Here is a 16716-nt window from a genome sequence, read left to right as displayed (position 1 = left end):
AAAAAAACACATACATTTAATCTCTTTAATCCAATTTACTTTAGTATCGAACACACAGTATGTAAACAACGATAAATATACATATTCATATTCTAAAAACAGGATCATGGTCTTATCAGTCTTCAAATAAAAAATACATTCATATTTACAGTTGTATCATCATTTCACTTACTCATTATTAAAACCACGAACTAATCTTTACTAAGCCTAAGAAAGCTTGCGTGTTGTCTTTAATAATTTCTTAAGACACGTGCAACTTTCCAATAATACAAACCCACAAATATAGATACAAGTCGAAGACACACTTTTGTATCAATCGTTGCAATGACACGATATTTTCTGTTCTCAAGTTTTGTTCTTGGGGCTTTAGCTTCACAAAGTCACTCTTTAGTCAAAAGAGCTTTGCAAAAATCACACGAAAAATCGCAGCTGGAAAAATGGGAAGATAAGTTCTTGGGTAGCTTAGAACACTTCGATCAAACCGAATCCTTAGTTACTTTGATTAGTAAAGTAGCCCTTGAAGAACTGTCAGGTTGTACCGCAATCATCCTTTATGATGTTTTTACAGAAATCAGTGACGATCTTTTGCTTGAAAGACTGTTTCGAATTTTTCCGATTCCCTACGTTCATGGGCAAATAACGGAAGAGTACTTCATGAAAGTACCAGAAATTGTGACAAATTCTGACACTTGCATCAGTTATATACTGTTTCTTAAGGATGTGATGAGGTGTATGAGTGTCATTGGTCCCCAAAGCAACAATAAAGTAGTACTAGTAGCTCGATCTTCTCAGTGGAGGGTTTACGAATTTTTAGCAAGGGAGGAGTCCCAAAATTTCCTGAATATTTTAGTTATTGCCAAGTCTGAAAAAATCGTCTTGTCGAATATTGCAAGTGTCTTAATTTAATGCATACACAAGGTTACATTGTCTTGTAGGAATTGCCGTATATATTATACACACACAAACTGTATGTGGATGGTTTGGGTTCGAGCAATCATCAGGTTTTGACATCTTGGAAAAATGGACGGTTTTCCAAAACTCCGGTACTATTGTTTCCAAGGAAAATTACTGACGGGTTTTCCGGTCATAGGTTTATTATCACAGTAGCTCATCAGCCGCCATTTGTTATTAAAAAGTGAGTACAGACTTTCAATAAAAACTTTATTAATGATTAGTAGTGCACAAAAATATTGCAAACGGTTTACTTTTTAGATAGAATCAAGTTAAATCTACCTATTTCACCGATTAATATTTACCTAAAAATGTAAATAAAGATATAAGAAACCTTGAGTCATTTTGCGTTTTCGGTTGGAATTTATTTCCCTGACTAGCTCGGTTCTATCTATGCAAACAACGATTTTCTGTACAATAAAATTTATTTCCGTCAATACAAACACGCTATGATCAAAACCGACATATTACGTCATCGGAATTGCTTTATCTGTTTTATGAGATAAGGGTTCAGGAAATAGTGGATTTTCCGTAACTCTGCACCAGATTGTGGGAACTATCATAATTTGCATTCCAAACAATTTACTTGTTTGTGTACTTTGATCTAAATAGAGTGTGCCTTAAATTTTTTTTATATATTTAGAAGAACCATACAAACTACTCAAGAGTTCTAATATCTGTGGACCAAGTACTTTAAGTCTATTATTATGAAAGATATTCCTAACGTAGGTGTTCATATATTTTGCTCGAGTAGCGCTGCGGTCGTTCTATGTAGTACCATAAGCATCGATAAACCTTCTGAGGTCATTCCGTGTGTACCCTCATCCACAAAACTCTCCTATTCATCTACCATGATATACCAGAGAGGAACCAGTGAAAATCTTCAGACCAGACTAGTACCTTATGTGTCCAATTTTGTGGGCGAGCCTTCATTGATCAAATACCTGAGCCAACGTTCCTTGTTCCTAGAAACGCGCAAGCCAGCCATAAAATTAGTCGGTTGGAATCTAAAAGGGGATTTCCACGGTGTGTGGTACCGCAACACTACGTAACCGCCTGTCGTCACAACAGTACGAGTTGTAATCCCGTTTTTGCGCTGGATTACTCTCCTTATCTCGAATGACCCAAGTTTATTACTTATTCTCTTTATTCAAGTACGCCATTTACGTGGATTCACACTAGCAAAGATTGCTCATCAAAGCATATTTGTGGGAAGGATTGTCAAGCTGTGAAGCCATGAACAGGCTACCGATATGACTATGTGGTTTTGTTATTTCAATGCTTATCACTGTAAATCACAAACACCAAATCCTAGTACTGGTTTCCTGTTACCAAATATCCGGTTTGAAAATCTCCAATCATCATGTTAAACTTGGCTAGCAGCAATTTGACCAATGTTGATAATCGATCCAGTGTTGCTAAAGTCTGTCATTTTCAGGAGCAGCGACGACGACGACGATAATGACGTCGAATGGGACGGCATTGAAATTCGTTTATTAAATTTACTATCAAAAATGTTCAACTTTACTACAGACTACCGAGAAGCTAGAAACTGGGAGTTGCAAGGGTTTGCACACTCAGCAATTGTCGGTACTACCTAACCTTCCAATTTTAGATCTGTTGAATCTATAATCACAGTTGTTAAAAATAATAGAGCCAATATGGGTATCGCTGGAGTTTATATAACAAAAGAAATAATAAAAACGGCAGACACTTCTCAAATGCATTCTCAAGACTGCGCAGCTTTTATCTCTTTAACATCGACAGCTCTGCCACGCTATCGAGCAATAATGGGACCCTTTCACTGGAGTGTTTGGTTGACTCTAACAATTATATACTTAGTTGCAATTTTTCCTTTGGCGTTTTCTGATAAACACAGTTTTCGACAGATTATAGAACGACCAGAAGAAATAGAAAATATGTTTTGGTACGTCTTTGGTACGTTTACTAACGCTTTTACTTTTATGGGGAAAAATTCCTGGAGTAGAACGGATAAATTTGCAACAAGGCTATTAATTGGTTTCTACTGGATGTTCACGATTATTGTTACTGCGTGCTATACAGGGTCTATAATAGCTTTTGTCACTCTTCCGATCTACCCAGAAACTGTTGACACTCCAGAACAACTTATTAGTGGCAGATATCAAATTGGTACTCTCGATAAGGGAGGTTGGCAGTACTGGTTTGAAAATTCCAGCGATCCTGTTACTACAAAGTTACTAAAAAACATCGATTTGGTCCCAGACGTTCACTCCGGTTTGAAAAATATAACAAAAGCTTTCTTTTGGCCGTACGCATTTATGGGTTCTAAAGCTCAGTTGGACTACATCGTCCGAACAAACTTTACTACGAAGTTAGTAAAGTATCTCTATTTAGCAATTTATAACGATTTTATTACAGAAACAAACGCTCTTTACTTCATATTTCGTCACACTGTTTCGCCCCCTTTGGTGTTGGTTTGATATACAGCAAAAATTCTCTTTATAGCAAAATCATCGATCTAGGTATTTTGAGAGTAGTTCAAAGCGGGTTAATATACAAATTAAAAAAAGATGTTGAATGGGAAATGATTCGGAGTGCCACCGGTAAACTTCTAGCAGCCAATTCTTTCGGTAATAACTTACGAAGTTTGAGTGTGGAAGACAGAGCTTTGACACTAGATGACACGCAAGGAATGTTTTTACTTTTAGGTATAGGTTTTCTTTTGGGCGGAGCTTCTTTGCTATCAGAGTGGATGGGAGGGTGCTTACATTTGTGTAAAAGAAAACGCGACCAATCCGGCAGCAGCATACAAAGCAATCATCGGTCATATAAAACACCAACACCAAGAGAAAAAATAGATTCTATACAATACAACTCTTTTGAAAATCATACAGTTGAAGAACTTGTTGTTGAAGAACGACAAATGAGTGAACACAACTGTATTATACATCAACAGAATGAAGATGAATCAGAAGAAGACATAGAAGAACATATCAATAAACTTTTTAACTTTGAAGAAATGTTTGGAGATGTGAACGCTGATGATGGTAACGTTAAGGAAGAATTAAACGAAGAAAATAACATGAAAAAAACTAATTAACAAGTTAAACTAACCAAAATGATAGAAGCACAGTGGGAAAAATAACATTATCTTTATTTACACATTTACAATTGCACTTATTTACAAGTACCGACTTAATAAACACACAATTATTGTAAGGTACCCGATTTTCGTTGTGGCTGATCGACCGCAAATTCTTATTTCGCTTTCCTAAAAATAAATTTATAGTGTTGAATATTTATGGTAAAAGAGTAGATACCAGAGGATGTTCGTTATAACAACCAGCTAATCTTCTTCTAGGAAGATTATTCAGATCGAGTTTTTGGCAAGAGTAACTCATGCTGTCATTATATTCGATTTTTCTCGGCTTAGTGGAATGTAAACGAGAAGGGACATGGCACTCGTGTTTTTTTGTATGGTTTATAGCAACAAATAAAAGGTTGCTGTGAGGTATTTTTTTAATATAGTAAGATTTACAGCTATGGCTGTAAAATATTTTTGATTAGGACTGTGATTTTGAGTTTAGGTAACATACTTATTGGCAGGTATTTCCACCACCAAATTATCTCGTATATATTCATTTTTCTTCTGCTGTAACATATATAAGTTCCTATACTTTTCACAATCATAGTAGTCGCTTTCGTCATGTTCCACCACCACCACTTCTTCTGCTTCCGTGTCGTTCAGGGCTTCACTAATGTCATTAGCAAATGTGTAAATGGGCTTCCACAAATTATAAAGATTGACTTCCAAAGTCACCCACGATAGTTTCAAGATACACCAACTAATTAGCGACTTTAAATAATGTAGTGGCTAAAATGAGTCCCATTACTTTTTTAAAAAAGTATGTTTGTTATATTACAGTAAACAAAATACTGGCATCGCTGATTCCATCGTCATTAACATTACAAACAGCCTGATAATCATAAATAGTAACTTTTTCAAAAATCTTTTCGTTAACCATCGATTCCATAATGTCATTTGCAATTTCTCCAAAAAATCTTCCCGTGTTACTAGAATCCTCACTCTTATTAGAATGAGACACTACAATGTAACCATCTGCGTCAATTATATAACACGTCAGATTTTTACCATCACAAGTGCTGCAATTTGCACACGCACTCTGAAAACGAGCTTATAAAATCTCTTATTTACATCGTCATCATACTTACCGCAACGTGCTCAGTCACTTTTTTCACAATTTCCACAAAATTCTTATGTGCGAACTGGAATCCTACGACGCAGCCAGGAGCGTTGGTTTCTGCATCCGAAAGATAAACTGCATAACTTGCTGTTACCATTACCTCCTCATTTTCTTGCAAATCAAAAGGCACAGAATAAACAAAAGACTCAGGATCATAGCGATGTTGAATCACGGCACTTTTATACCACGTTTCATCGATAGCCTTGGAATGCCAGTCACCGAATTCTTTCTTCGTGTTGCTTTCTACCTCCTTTGAAATGTATTCCCACCGAGTCAAACCGCTCATCGTTGCTACAAACCGAAGAGTGATATTGTAAGCCTTGAACCAGTGATCCACGTCCTTCCAAGATGCGCCTTCAAAGGCCGCAAACGTATTCTTAGCGTCAAAAACCAGCCTTTCCACTAGATGTTGGTCGCAGTAGTAGTCGTCAGGTTCGTGGGTTTTGCGGCCACAATCAACTGTTAGATTAAGTGTAGAGTAATTAAGTAGACTTAGACGATATACTACCTTTGGTTAATTCTTCCGTTGCACTACTTTCGTACTGTTTTTCCCAAATAAAATCAGCGTTGTTGACTTTCTCCAGAAAATGAATTATTTCCATCTCTGGTGTCGCATATTCGTGTCCTTCCAGATAGTGATATTTGCAGTACACCCTTGAAAATACTTTAATTAGTGTGGGTTTTCGAATAGTTGTAGATTACCATTTAGGGTGTATTTTCCAATTAGAACCATTAAAATAGTCAGTAATTTTCACTCCAGGTTTATGTCTGTCATTTCTGATTTCGTCTTCGACGTGCAGTGAAAAGTGTCCATAACCATCGGGTACAGCAAAAGCTAGAGAAAATGGGGTTTGGTTCAAAGGAACGTAATAAAAGTCATATTTATCGGTAGTGACACGTCTCATATTGTCATAGTGGTACTTAACAGGAATACCACCAATTTTTCCCTGGGAACCATTGACAATACTATTTCGTAAATTTTCCAGTTCTGAAGAAATCACTCTTGCTGGTAACTCTTCATCAAACTGTTCCACCTCCACCAGATCTATGCTGTTGTAGTTCTTACGCAAGTTTCCTTCAAACTTTTCATACAAGGATTAAAGAAATCGTAAATTTACATACTCTTGTAGAGTATTTACTTTGAAACACCAAATAGGTCAGTAATTGCACACTTACCATTGGTCGAAAGTCTCGGTGCATCAGAACGTAACCATTGTTACTTACAATGAATGCATAAGCGTTAACACCTAACTACAATTTTAACAGTGATAATCCAACTTTCACAAATACAATATTACTTACTTTATAAGGCAAAGTTAGTTTCTCAATTTCGTCAATAGGAACGTCAGTTCCTGCCACTCCTAATAACTTTGCCACTCTAGTTTGGTTATTGCGGTTACTTTTCTTGTCAAAGGCTGGAACCGCGGCTGACGTTAAAAGTCTATAGGGGACGTTAATTTGGTCATCTTTTGTATCGTCATACTGAAACGATAATCTGGTTAAAATGGGTACAACTTGGTTGGTCACGTACAGTCATATCTATGTACGCGTGAGTCCACGATATAGGGTGATCATCAGCTTGTAACACCAAGGGTCTAGCAATGACGTTAATATATTGCAGTACGGCTGAAGTAACTTGTTCCAGAGTTTGCACATGGGTGTAAAATCCTAAAAACTATCCTGAAATTGACACAATTAGCGACGGAAAATTGCGTTACCTCTGTTGGCACAAGCCATCCATCTGATTTCAGCAACATTCGTCACTTCTTTACCTATCAAATATGTAAAAATTCGTACTGGAATATTACCACCCTCTAGATGATTATTCTTTATGACTATGTCACTCAAATTTCGTATAATGCCGTCAGTGACTAACATAATTGCTTGGTTGCAAGCTTTACTCTTCCCGTCTTCCTCGTCACCAGGAGGAGTATTGCATCCACGTTTTTCACGATACTACAAACATACTTCTTATTAACTCAAGAACGATATTCTAAACACGTAGTAACCTTTTCTAGAATATCAAAAGCCATTTGTAAAGCCTGAGGTAAATCAGTTTTCCCGGAAGGATAAAAGTGACGTATTGCTTCTTTGAATATCATTATGTTTTCGGGTGTAGCTTGTACTAACAGGTCTCTAAAACACGGAATCGAAAAGTTTGTGGTTTCATTACTGTAAAACAAAACGTTAACGTAATCGTTGTTGGAAAAAGTGTCAAGGATAGTATTGACAGTTAAAGCTCCAATGTGTCTGCCCATTCCTAAAATAATCACTGTATTATTCAACGATGTTTTAGAGATAGTGTTACCATCCATCGACCCAGAACTGTCTACGAGAATAATTACGTCTTTGGTGCAAGTGGCGGCTTCAATGTACCAAGTTCTGACACGACAATCGAACTCGTCCTTTGCAAAATCTGGCCACTTCTTTGCTGCAACATAAAATTTTAGCTCTTATTGTCATTATCATAGTTAAATACTCATACTATTTATTAGATTTTTGTGCTTTCATTTAGTTAGTTTTTTTATTTCCACCATTACTGAAGTTTTTAAATAGTTCAATATCTATGCTTAATCTACAAACCCTAAAGACAAAAATTCAAACTCTAATTCAGTAAACAGTTCAAAGGACTAGGATCCGCGCGTCAAACAATTTCGTCAGATGGCGTCACCTGTCCGTTAGGAACAGTCAAAAGTAGAGATCGCTTCAAAGTTGAAAGTCTGAAAATTTAGTGAGATCAAACTTTAGCACATTCTTTTGCTAAGTAATGTGGGGCACTATTCGGCTTCAACTTCTAAATCATACACTTTTAACATAACATCATCACAATTCATTGTTTGGTATTTTTTCGTCGAATACCTAATCATGTAACATAACAAATAAGGCAGGTCGATAAAGGTCTTAATCCAACAAACGTGAAAAGATAATTCTCCTTAGTGTGGCGCCGTCTAGATTGCGTTTTATCTAACTCTGATCTCCTGATATTTTTTCTATGTAAACGCCAAAACTCGACATTTGTAAATATCATATAGCACTTAGCGGTGAATTTTGCGCCTGCGCATAAAAGATAAGTCGTTTCGAACTTAAGTTGCGCCAAAACCTCAAATACGTAAATGCAGGATGCGGATTATAAAACTTTCAAAAAGTTGGAATTATTTTTAACTCATGCGTTCGTGTAAAATTTGTAGTTTGTATACATTTATTTCTTATAAACCGCAAAATGTAAGCAGTGGCCTTCGCATTCGTCAGTTTATATATAGATTTGTACCATAACCATATAACTATAAAGATAGTCCGTACCTGGATAATGTCTCAAAATTCCTGTACTACTTCCAAAATACTGCCAAGACAGCGCAGGATCTGAATTATAATTTTGAACAAAAACTTCATCCAACTCTTCTGACCACTGAATTGCAAAGGCTGGATCTTTGTCTACAAAAAAACACAAGTACTTTTTCTCTTTTTAAAAGAGTACTTACGTTTGTCATAAATGTTGGTCGGAACATGAACCGAACTTCTCGCGGTATCTACAGCCAAATTGTAAAAGTGCGTATCGTGGTTAAGTTCCAGTGTTAAATACATGTCTTCATTTTCAGTAACTCCTTCTGGCAACTCCACTTTGGGTTCGTTTACCACGTTTGAATATTTGGAGCTGTAGTACTGGAAGTCCGAACCGTTGTACTCTCGGGCTTCAGCGGCACTTTCAGCTTTTTCCGAAATACACTAAGGTAAAATTTCAAACGACATAAATGAGAAACTTTAACATTATTTACCTTAATAGCGTCACTTTTTCGGTCCATCATGCGCTCTATGTCCTTCCCTACTTCTAAAATCAGATCTTCTAATTTTTTCTCTTCGACTTGTGCGTTGAAAAAAAGGTAGCTCTAGAAACACAAAACATGAAATCTCTTTCATTTTGTGATAACTAACGTTAGTACTCCTTGTATTTCTTTAAATTTTGTTGTAACCTCCCCCAGCTTCCATAAGTCGTCTCCGATTTTTTTTGCCCATGCCGAAATTCTACAATTTAGTAAAAATAAAGGCGTAATTACATTGTTAAGCACGCTTTACCATTAAACAGCAAATACTTACTGCTCTTCTTGAAGTTTATGACATTTGGCTACGAACGGTCCGAATAGAAAAATTAAAAGAAATATAATCAGGTGTCTTTGGAAAAACATCATTTATTTTTCTTCATTAGTAAATGAGACCTACTTTATTACGGTGGGTCTCGAAAATACACTGCTTTATTTTTAGATGGACTAGGTATCCTAGCCGGAGCTGATCGGGAAAATTTTGCCGACCCCACTCTTCCAAAATAATTCATTACCAATTTAATCACCGTTATGTGATATCCATCAAGCGATGACAGTTAATTATCCGTGGTAGTTTATAACCCTTTTTCATTGCAATTGCACGCTTTAGTGTTAATTTAAGCACGTTGTGCTTTATAGTGATATAGACAACCAGTTATACATAACGCAATTAAATCCATAATAAAAACATAAAAATAGAGCTAGATGGACATCATTAAAAACAAACTGTCATACACGTCATGACTCTGTTACAACTTCTACTTTTGTCTCTAAGTTTTGTTCATTACTCTACGTCTTGAAAGCAAAATTTTGTTTAATTTAAGCTCCAAATGTACTTAATTAATGTACAGTTTTAAGTTTCATCACTGAAACAATTTAATGCAAATATGGACGCGTTTCGTCAACTATATTGGCATTTTCGAGCAGAAAAGACCTAAACCCGACTAACTAATGAATATGAATTCTTTAAATTTCTAAATTTTGGACTCACCGTCAATCCAGCGTATGACAATAAACGGAGACGTCGAGTAGCCCATTGAAATTTCCCACTGGATTGAAAATTGATCTATAAAACACATACGTATCGAGATGTACAAATTTGTAACGATTATTTCCATGTAATTTTATTTTTTAGGTAGGTATTTAACTTATTTATATCTTACCTTTGTAGATCCGATATATATTTGTAAAATATATTTACTCTGCAACTGGTTTTTGCTTTGCGAACGTCTCCTGTTTTGTATTTTTCGAGCTTAATTTCGTTCTTTCATTTAAATTAATTTTGTTGTCGAAATAACAACCGTACGCTTTATTACTTCTCAGACGATATAATTCTGGCATATAATAGAGTTTGCGTGTGTTTTTATTGTTATTTCTATATGTTGTTGGAAAAATTGCCCATTGAATTGAAAACTGATCTATAAAACAATATCAAGGAGTAAAACTTGTAACAATCAAAGGCTTATTTCCATGTAATTTAAAAAACGGTCTTCTTTTTTAGGTGGATATTTCATTTCATCTTACCTTCGCCTACATGAAAAAATATTTGTAAAAAATATTTACTCTGCAGCTTCTTTTTGCTTTGTGAACTTCCTCAGTTTTATATTTTCCGAGTTTAATTTCGTTCTTCATTTAAATTAATTTTGTTGTCAAAATAACATCCGTACGTTTATTACTTCTCAGACGATAATTCCGACCCGGAGATTAAACAAACGGCGCATCAAAGTCGTTTCGTGGGTGGTGAAGGCCCTCCTTTCCTCCCGGGACAATCTAGGTCACAGCATCTGACATCAGATTCGAGATCTCGCTTTATTTTTTTCCCATTTATATAAAACTAGCTCCTTCGCACGGGTCGTAAGATCAACAGTTGGCCCTTGATTCGAGCCCTGCGTGCACGCAACGCGTGGGAACAACAACCAAACTAGCCGAACCCTGGATATAAGCTTCAAAATTCGAAATCTTCGGGTCGTGTCGCTGTTTCCAGGTCGAGCCCGGATACATAGCAACTCAAAAGCGACAAACGTTTTTATAATACTTTGATATTGGTTAAAAATTTTGAGGTCGAAACGAAACTGTATTGTTTATTACGTTAGGGGTTGTAATCCCGGTCCAACGCCAATGCAATGGAGTCGATGTGGTAGCGGATCATCTCCAAACGCATGTGCATTATTCTCGTTTGTGTTTTAATCAATATTTGGTTTAAGGGTCAATTCACATCGGGGGTTGGTCGGGGTGACGTTGCCACTGCTAAAATATTTCTTGCATGACCTCAACCCGTCTAATATTAACCCATTTATATTTGAGGACACAATAAATTTCCTTGTGTAAAAGCGATAATTAATCATTGGCATGGAAAATCAACCTTGTAAAAATAAACAATTCGATTAGTTAGAATTTACGTAACGTATGTACAATTTCAGTTATTATTGTTTAATCAGTGAACGTCAGAATAATCCCTTGACGTTTAAAAAATACAATGGACAAGTAAACATTGCCCAATTATCGCGCTTTGTTTGTGATCGATCCAACGGGGATGTGAATTAAAAAGGGTAACATGTTTTCAAAGAATTTTATTTGATGACATTTTTACAGGCTTAAAATGTACTATCTTTAATCTGGAAAACAAAAATAAAAAAAATTGGGACCATCATAAGTCACCGAGAGCTGTGACTTATGCGAGCCTCAAATCAAGACAGTATTCTGCTGTCCCCTCCAACGACCATCATCAGCTAGAATCTGACCAATTACATGTCACCTTTTTAACTACGTTTTCATAAATACAACACGTAACATCAGATTTATATAAAACAATTTTACATGTAGTTACATTCGCACTTTGACAATAGTTTGAATGCTTCCAATTAATACACCTACATAAATAAAACAAAATAGATTTTGAAAAATTTATTGATATCAGACAAATATACATATTTGCCAGATACAACAGAAAACAAGTAGAGCTGATAGCAGTTTATTTTAATACATATTCATACATTTATATATAGCACATCCAAAGTGAGTTGACGGTAAACAAGGGGGGGAAGGCAGATACGGCCCATGCAGCGGAGTGCAAAATAATTTTGTGGACTAAGGTACAGGCTTTTTTTTAATGTATAAAGAGGTATAGGTATGATTTATTTTTGGAGATTTCAACAATGGACGAATACAAAAAAAATATAACTAAAACAGTGTTATTTAAATAATAATTTTAATAGTTAACAAGTTAGAAATCAAAAAAATTACTGAAATTTCAAATAAATTACATGTATGGAAAAATGAAAACACTAATTACAAAAAATAAAAGAAAACAAAGAAAATAGAATGCAAAAAATATATAAAGAAATCACACAACTTCCGGTAAAATTGAATCCATGATGCATTTTACTTATAACTTATTTTGTGGCTGACATTGTTTGGTTGTGTGAAAATGTAATAAATTTTAACGATTTACACATCTCCTAAAAACATTGTTAAATATCAAGTTTCATCTGGTGAAACTTTTGCTTAAAACTGTCAATGAAATTTCACAACCAAGTTCCACGAATACGTTAACTTACATGAAACTTCATTTTTAACGAATAATTTGAAAACGGACGCCACACTTCAATTATCACCAGTCTCTTGAGGCTCATCCGCTTCGCCCTGTAACACAAATCGAAGCAAGCGATCAGCGCCTGACCAAGAGATCACGATCGACGAAAACCCACCTGTGTGTCACTTGTCCAGAGTGTGAGGTTGTCTCGGAGGAGCTGCATAATGAGAGTACTGTCCTTATAGGAGTCTTCATTTAACGTGTCCAACTCCGCTATTGCATCATCGAAGGCCTATAGTGACAAGTACATGTGTATAAGTGGGAGAAATCAAGAGAAATTCAACATTATACACACTACTGTTATTACGTTAGTACGGCAGGCTGAATTACATGTGGTAAGTGTTAATTCAACCAGTTAATAAAATAAAAAAAAAAAATTTAAACACACTGAACACATTTATAACCTGTTTTGCGAGATGGCAGGCGCGTGCTGGAGAATTAATAATTTCATAATAAAACACCGAGAAATTTAACGCAAGTCCCAGTCTAATTGGATGTGTCGATTGCATTTTTGATTTAGCAATGTCAAATGCTTCCTGGTACGCCTTTTGTGAATCCTCCACCACTTCTAGCAATAAAAATCGACAATTATTATACTGCCACAAACAAAAATAAATAAAACAACAAAAATCAAAACAGATCCACCACATGTAATTCCGCCCTGTGTGCTATAGACACTAAGAAACAAAATTCATATTAACCTGTTTAGCTAACTGACAAGCCTTGTCTGGTGAATTTAATATCTCATAATAGAAAACTGAGAAGTTTAGGGCAAGACCTAATCTGATGGGATGTGTGGGCGTCATTTTTGCCTTTGAGATTTCAAAAGCGTCTTGGTAAGCCTTTTGTGAATAATCGACGACGGCTGAAAGCGGGCAAAAGTAAATAACCATGTCCACACAGCAACCAACGGGGAACTTGAAAAACGATTCATACATCGCTTTTTTTCGTTACTGTATTTTTAGAACTCGTGTTACGTTCGAGTGTCTTTTGGTGTAATATTCCACAATCAGTTTTTATTACATGCCAGTCATAAATTACTGTCATGTTTAATAATGGATCGCGATCGTCACTTTCCCCTAAAATTATCATCTAACGCCGGTCCTGATTGGCGCAGCAACTCAAACAAGTTCCCCATTGTTGTTTGCCCACTTAAAAAAATTCAGACCGAACATGCTCACCGTTTCTCGTGTCTCCTGTGGCTACTTCGGCCAAATATCGGTAGTAGTCCCCTTTCATTTTCAGGTAAAAAACTTTTGATTCCGCGTTGCTGGCTTTGGGGATCAAGTATTTGTCAAGAAGACCCTGTAAGAAATAAAGACCGTGTGTTTTTTCCTCGGGGGTAGGAAAATATTCGTCGATTTGAATTCATAAGAACGAAAGTTGACGGATCTGACATCGTTATTGTGGATGAGTCTTAGGATGACCCACATTACCGATTTTCAAAGTGTACCGCGGATAAGTTTATGGAAAAAATTGAAAATGTGTTCGGGTTTGTGTGGAATAGTACTTACGAGGACGTCGTCACAGATTTCCCTTAGTTCTTTTTCGACTTTTTCTCGGTATTCTTTGGCCATCTGCTGTTTGCGTTCCGAGCCCTCAGTCTTTTGTTCAATTGAGGAAATGACTCTCCACGACGATCTTCTGGCACCAACGACGTTTTTGTACGCGACCGATAGGAGGTTCCTTTCTTCATTACTGAGTTCAACCCCAGTTTCTGTGACTGATTTCATCGCCGAAGCCATGTCATCGTACCTTTCGGCCTGTTCTGCGAGTTTCGCCCTTTGCACTAGCTCATCTTTGTCGGGGGCAGACATTGTGGCTTGCTCTAAATTCTAAATCTAAACGGAAAAATGGAATTATTACATCACTAAAAACCGGCTAAAATCGAATAAAATCGCGTCGCGTTGCGGACAAAATTAAATTTCCCACCTTTTATGAAAAATCCTATAGTCTAAATTTAGAACGCGGTTAGACTTAAGGACAGCGAAGAGCGAGGTATTTCCACCCCTTGTGTGTCGATAAAATGGTATAAGAGGCTAGCCGGCTGCTCAACAATATGGCGTCTGCCACACCTTTCGATGTAATGCGTAGTTAAGACTGGGTTTTTCCCCAGAAAACTGAGTTAAACGCGAAAAAAACGAACAGGTCGATAGTCAAACCCCGAAATACGCGAATGCCAAAAAACCTAAACGAGCATCGCGACGATCGTCAAGTGTCAACGTTCTATATCGCCATCCGACCCGACATGATGCAGTTGAATGGAATTTCGCCGACGATCCGCCTTTAATTCTCACAGACGCGAAAAAAATTTCTCACAAGGGAGGCTGGGGTGAGCGCCGCTCTCTGAGCCGACGGATGAGCGTCGCTTTCTCGGAAAAAAATTCAACATCGCCGTTGAAGGTCATTGCATGGCGACTTCATTTCCACAAAATGAGCACGTTGCGCCCGAATCGGCGGGAATTGGCCTCGCGGACGCCGCATTTAGCACGAGAACAACACTTTACAACATATTCAATCACAACTTACATTAAAATTCAACAACTTTACTTGAAATCTCTCTCAGCTTTTGCCGAACAGTACCCCTAGCATACGACACAACGACTAGAACACGACTACTGCGGATCGATGCGGGCTTGCGAACAGACGATAGCGCACAGATTTTAATGGCGGCGGTTTAGCGACATTCCCTACGAACCGACTTCGGCGATACACTCAATTATTCATTGAATTTTATATCAAAATCGAACGCCTTTTCCATACAACACAATTACTAATAATTTTACTCACGTGCTACGAGGGTTGATTACAATTTAAAGATAGAAAAATGGAACGATCCTACCACTAGCGTCCACAACTGAGAAACGAGACGGAGAAACTCGACTGGTCACTTTTCGCTTCGCTAAACAGAGATAGACGATGTCTCGCCAACACTCGAAACAATTTTCCCCTAGATTCAGGACGAATTTAAAATTATTATCTGCTACGAGATCGGCGGTTTTGTAAATACAACGACACTATGAATCATGGACAATTTTTAATTCTAATTAAGGCGGTGTTCAACTTGTAGCGTTGCTCACACTCTTTGCGACATTATTAATTCCGTTTTGCTTTCATCACACACTTCCAAGGGAAATATCTTAAAAACAATTACATAACATTGTTAAAGATTACAAAATATTGTAAACATTATATTACTACGTTGGACTTTTTTTTGACACATTATCTCTCTCTTATTTCATCCACAATAAAAAAATCTCTGCGACATGTACACGTCTAATAATAAAATTCCGTTTTATAATAAATTTTTAAATAGATCCACAAAGGTAAAGTGTTTAACGTTAAAAAAATAAATAAAACCAGTGGCGTAACTGTTCAAATTTCATACTCCTGTCGTTAATAATTAATATTATTCCATCTGATTTCATGCAATTTTATACTTGCATTCTCTCAATCTAGACAATACACGCTGTTTTCTACTACACTACTCGTTCATGCCCGATTAACCGTTTGATGAAGCTTTCAACGGTAACCTCTTTGTTGTGTATCAGTTTATTACATTCTTTACACTTTACAGATATCTGACTTTTTTATTCGTTTTTTCTAAACGGTTTTTGTTCTTCCGAACTTGTACTTTCATATAACGCGTACAAAATAAATGAAAACCACAAAATTCACATTATTAATTTTTTAGATTGACGTCATCAACTTCCTGCGGGAACAAACAGAACAGAGAGAATAAATGAATTTCACTTAAGTAGCGCTGCAAAAAAAACCTAATGTAACCCCTGAGATACATTACAATTTTTTTTAAGTCAAAAATAAAACGTATTATTAACAGTGTTTTATATCCGCTATGAAAATACCAGACTCTCAGGTTAACATTGTCATGACTATAAAGACTAAATTCTGTCTAAATAACCTTGGACCAATTTTTTCTTACAATAATTTCATAAATCTCTGACTTTTCGTGATTCAGTGCTCTCCCTAGGGTGTGATATGACATCATCACTTTTTTGGAGTGAGTCAATATCAACAAACAACAATCTGGGTTAGTGTTTTCCCATATCCACAATAATTATAAATTACAACAAACTGAAACTTTCGTAGT

The 16716-nt window shown here is 36.4% G+C and overlaps 3 protein-coding genes across 7 annotated transcripts; 1 reads left to right on the top strand and 2 right to left on the bottom strand.

Annotated features, from left to right (window-relative positions):
- Nucleotides 1-298: 298 nt before the first annotated feature.
- Nucleotides 299-4033, top strand: LOC135141840 (ionotropic receptor 21a). The gene is made up of 5 exons (XM_064073357.1): nucleotides 299-888; nucleotides 936-1135; nucleotides 2390-2518; nucleotides 2567-3304; nucleotides 3352-4033. The coding sequence occupies exons 1-5, from the start codon at nucleotides 325-327 to the stop codon at nucleotides 4031-4033; spliced, it is 2313 nt and encodes a 770-aa protein (XP_063929427.1). The 5' UTR covers nucleotides 299-324.
- A 33-nt stretch (nucleotides 4034-4066) lies between these two features.
- Ca-ma2d (Ca[2+] channel Muscle-specific alpha2/delta subunit) lies at nucleotides 4067-11099 on the bottom strand. Of its 2 annotated transcripts, none has more exons than XM_064073344.1 (20): nucleotides 10177-11099; nucleotides 10005-10079; nucleotides 9291-9318; nucleotides 9137-9218; nucleotides 8972-9082; nucleotides 8678-8921; nucleotides 8499-8630; nucleotides 7507-7629; nucleotides 7208-7458; nucleotides 6917-7154; nucleotides 6730-6866; nucleotides 6501-6680; nucleotides 6375-6449; nucleotides 5901-6280; nucleotides 5707-5852; nucleotides 5167-5657; nucleotides 4857-5117; nucleotides 4530-4807; nucleotides 4254-4479; nucleotides 4067-4204 (listed from the first exon to the last, which is right to left on the bottom strand). In XM_064073344.1, the coding sequence occupies exons 2-20, from the start codon at nucleotides 10048-10050 to the stop codon at nucleotides 4115-4117; spliced, it is 3519 nt and encodes a 1172-aa protein (XP_063929414.1). In that variant the 5' UTR covers nucleotides 10051-10079; nucleotides 10177-11099; the 3' UTR covers nucleotides 4067-4114. The 2 variants fall into 2 exon arrangements, with proteins under 2 accessions (XP_063929414.1, XP_063929413.1); XM_064073343.1 differs by having other exon boundaries at nucleotides 10005-10431; nucleotides 10538-11099.
- An 805-nt stretch (nucleotides 11100-11904) lies between these two features.
- Nucleotides 11905-15505, bottom strand: LOC135141826 (14-3-3 protein zeta). 4 transcript variants are annotated; one of them, XM_064073313.1, is made up of 6 exons: nucleotides 15396-15505; nucleotides 14120-14446; nucleotides 13787-13910; nucleotides 13010-13173; nucleotides 12721-12837; nucleotides 11905-12655 (listed from the first exon to the last, which is right to left on the bottom strand). In XM_064073313.1, the coding sequence occupies exons 2-6, from the start codon at nucleotides 14420-14422 to the stop codon at nucleotides 12617-12619; spliced, it is 747 nt and encodes a 248-aa protein (XP_063929383.1). In that variant the 5' UTR covers nucleotides 14423-14446; nucleotides 15396-15505; the 3' UTR covers nucleotides 11905-12616. The 4 variants fall into 4 exon arrangements, with proteins under 4 accessions (XP_063929383.1, XP_063929379.1, XP_063929380.1 ...); XM_064073309.1 differs by lacking the exon at nucleotides 13010-13173 and adding an exon at nucleotides 13307-13470 and having other exon boundaries at nucleotides 15396-15504; XM_064073310.1 differs by lacking the exons at nucleotides 13010-13173; nucleotides 15396-15505 and adding exons at nucleotides 13307-13470; nucleotides 15135-15244.
- Nucleotides 15506-16716: the final 1211 nt, after the last annotated feature.

This window comes from Zophobas morio, unplaced genomic scaffold (assembly GCF_036711695.1).
Source record: "Zophobas morio isolate AGI-343-1 ecotype UQ-CSIRO unplaced genomic scaffold, CSIRO_AGI_Zmor_V1 ptg000044l, whole genome shotgun sequence".
NCBI classification, from domain to species: domain Eukaryota; kingdom Metazoa; phylum Arthropoda; class Insecta; order Coleoptera; family Tenebrionidae; genus Zophobas; species Zophobas morio.
Note: the sequence above shows the minus strand (reverse complement) of the source record. Positions and strands in the feature narration are given on the sequence as shown.

Bases quoted from the DNA above. Each gene is read 5' to 3' on its own strand.
- LOC135141826 (XM_064073313.1), bottom strand. From the start codon at position 14,422: ATGTCTGCCCCCGACAAAGATGAGCTAGTGCAAAGGGCGAAACTCGCA. The intron at 13,174-13,786 runs GTGAGCATGTTC...TTTTATTGCTAG, and splicing joins CACAGGAGACACGAGAAACG to AAGTGGTGGAGGATTCACAA. The intron at 12,838-13,009 runs GTTATAAATGTG...TTGTCACTATAG, and splicing joins CCTGCCATCTCGCAAAACAG to GCCTTCGATGATGCAATAGC.
- Ca-ma2d (XM_064073343.1), bottom strand. From the start codon at position 10,131: ATGGAAATAATCGTTACAAATTTGTACATCTCGATACGTATGTGTTTT. The intron at 6,450-6,500 runs GTAAGTAATATT...TTAAAATTGTAG, and splicing joins AACTAACTTTGCCTTATAAA to TTAGGTGTTAACGCTTATGC. The intron at 5,118-5,166 runs GTAAGTATGATG...GCTCGTTTTCAG, and splicing joins AAGTGACTGAGCACGTTGCG to AGTGCGTGTGCAAATTGCAG.
- LOC135141840 (XM_064073357.1), top strand. From the start codon at position 325: ATGACACGATATTTTCTGTTCTCAAGTTTTGTTCTTGGGGCTTTAGCT. The intron at 889-935 runs GCAAGTGTCTTA...ATTGTCTTGTAG, and splicing joins AAATCGTCTTGTCGAATATT to GAATTGCCGTATATATTATA. The intron at 1,136-2,389 runs GTGAGTACAGAC...TGTCATTTTCAG, and splicing joins CCGCCATTTGTTATTAAAAA to GAGCAGCGACGACGACGACG.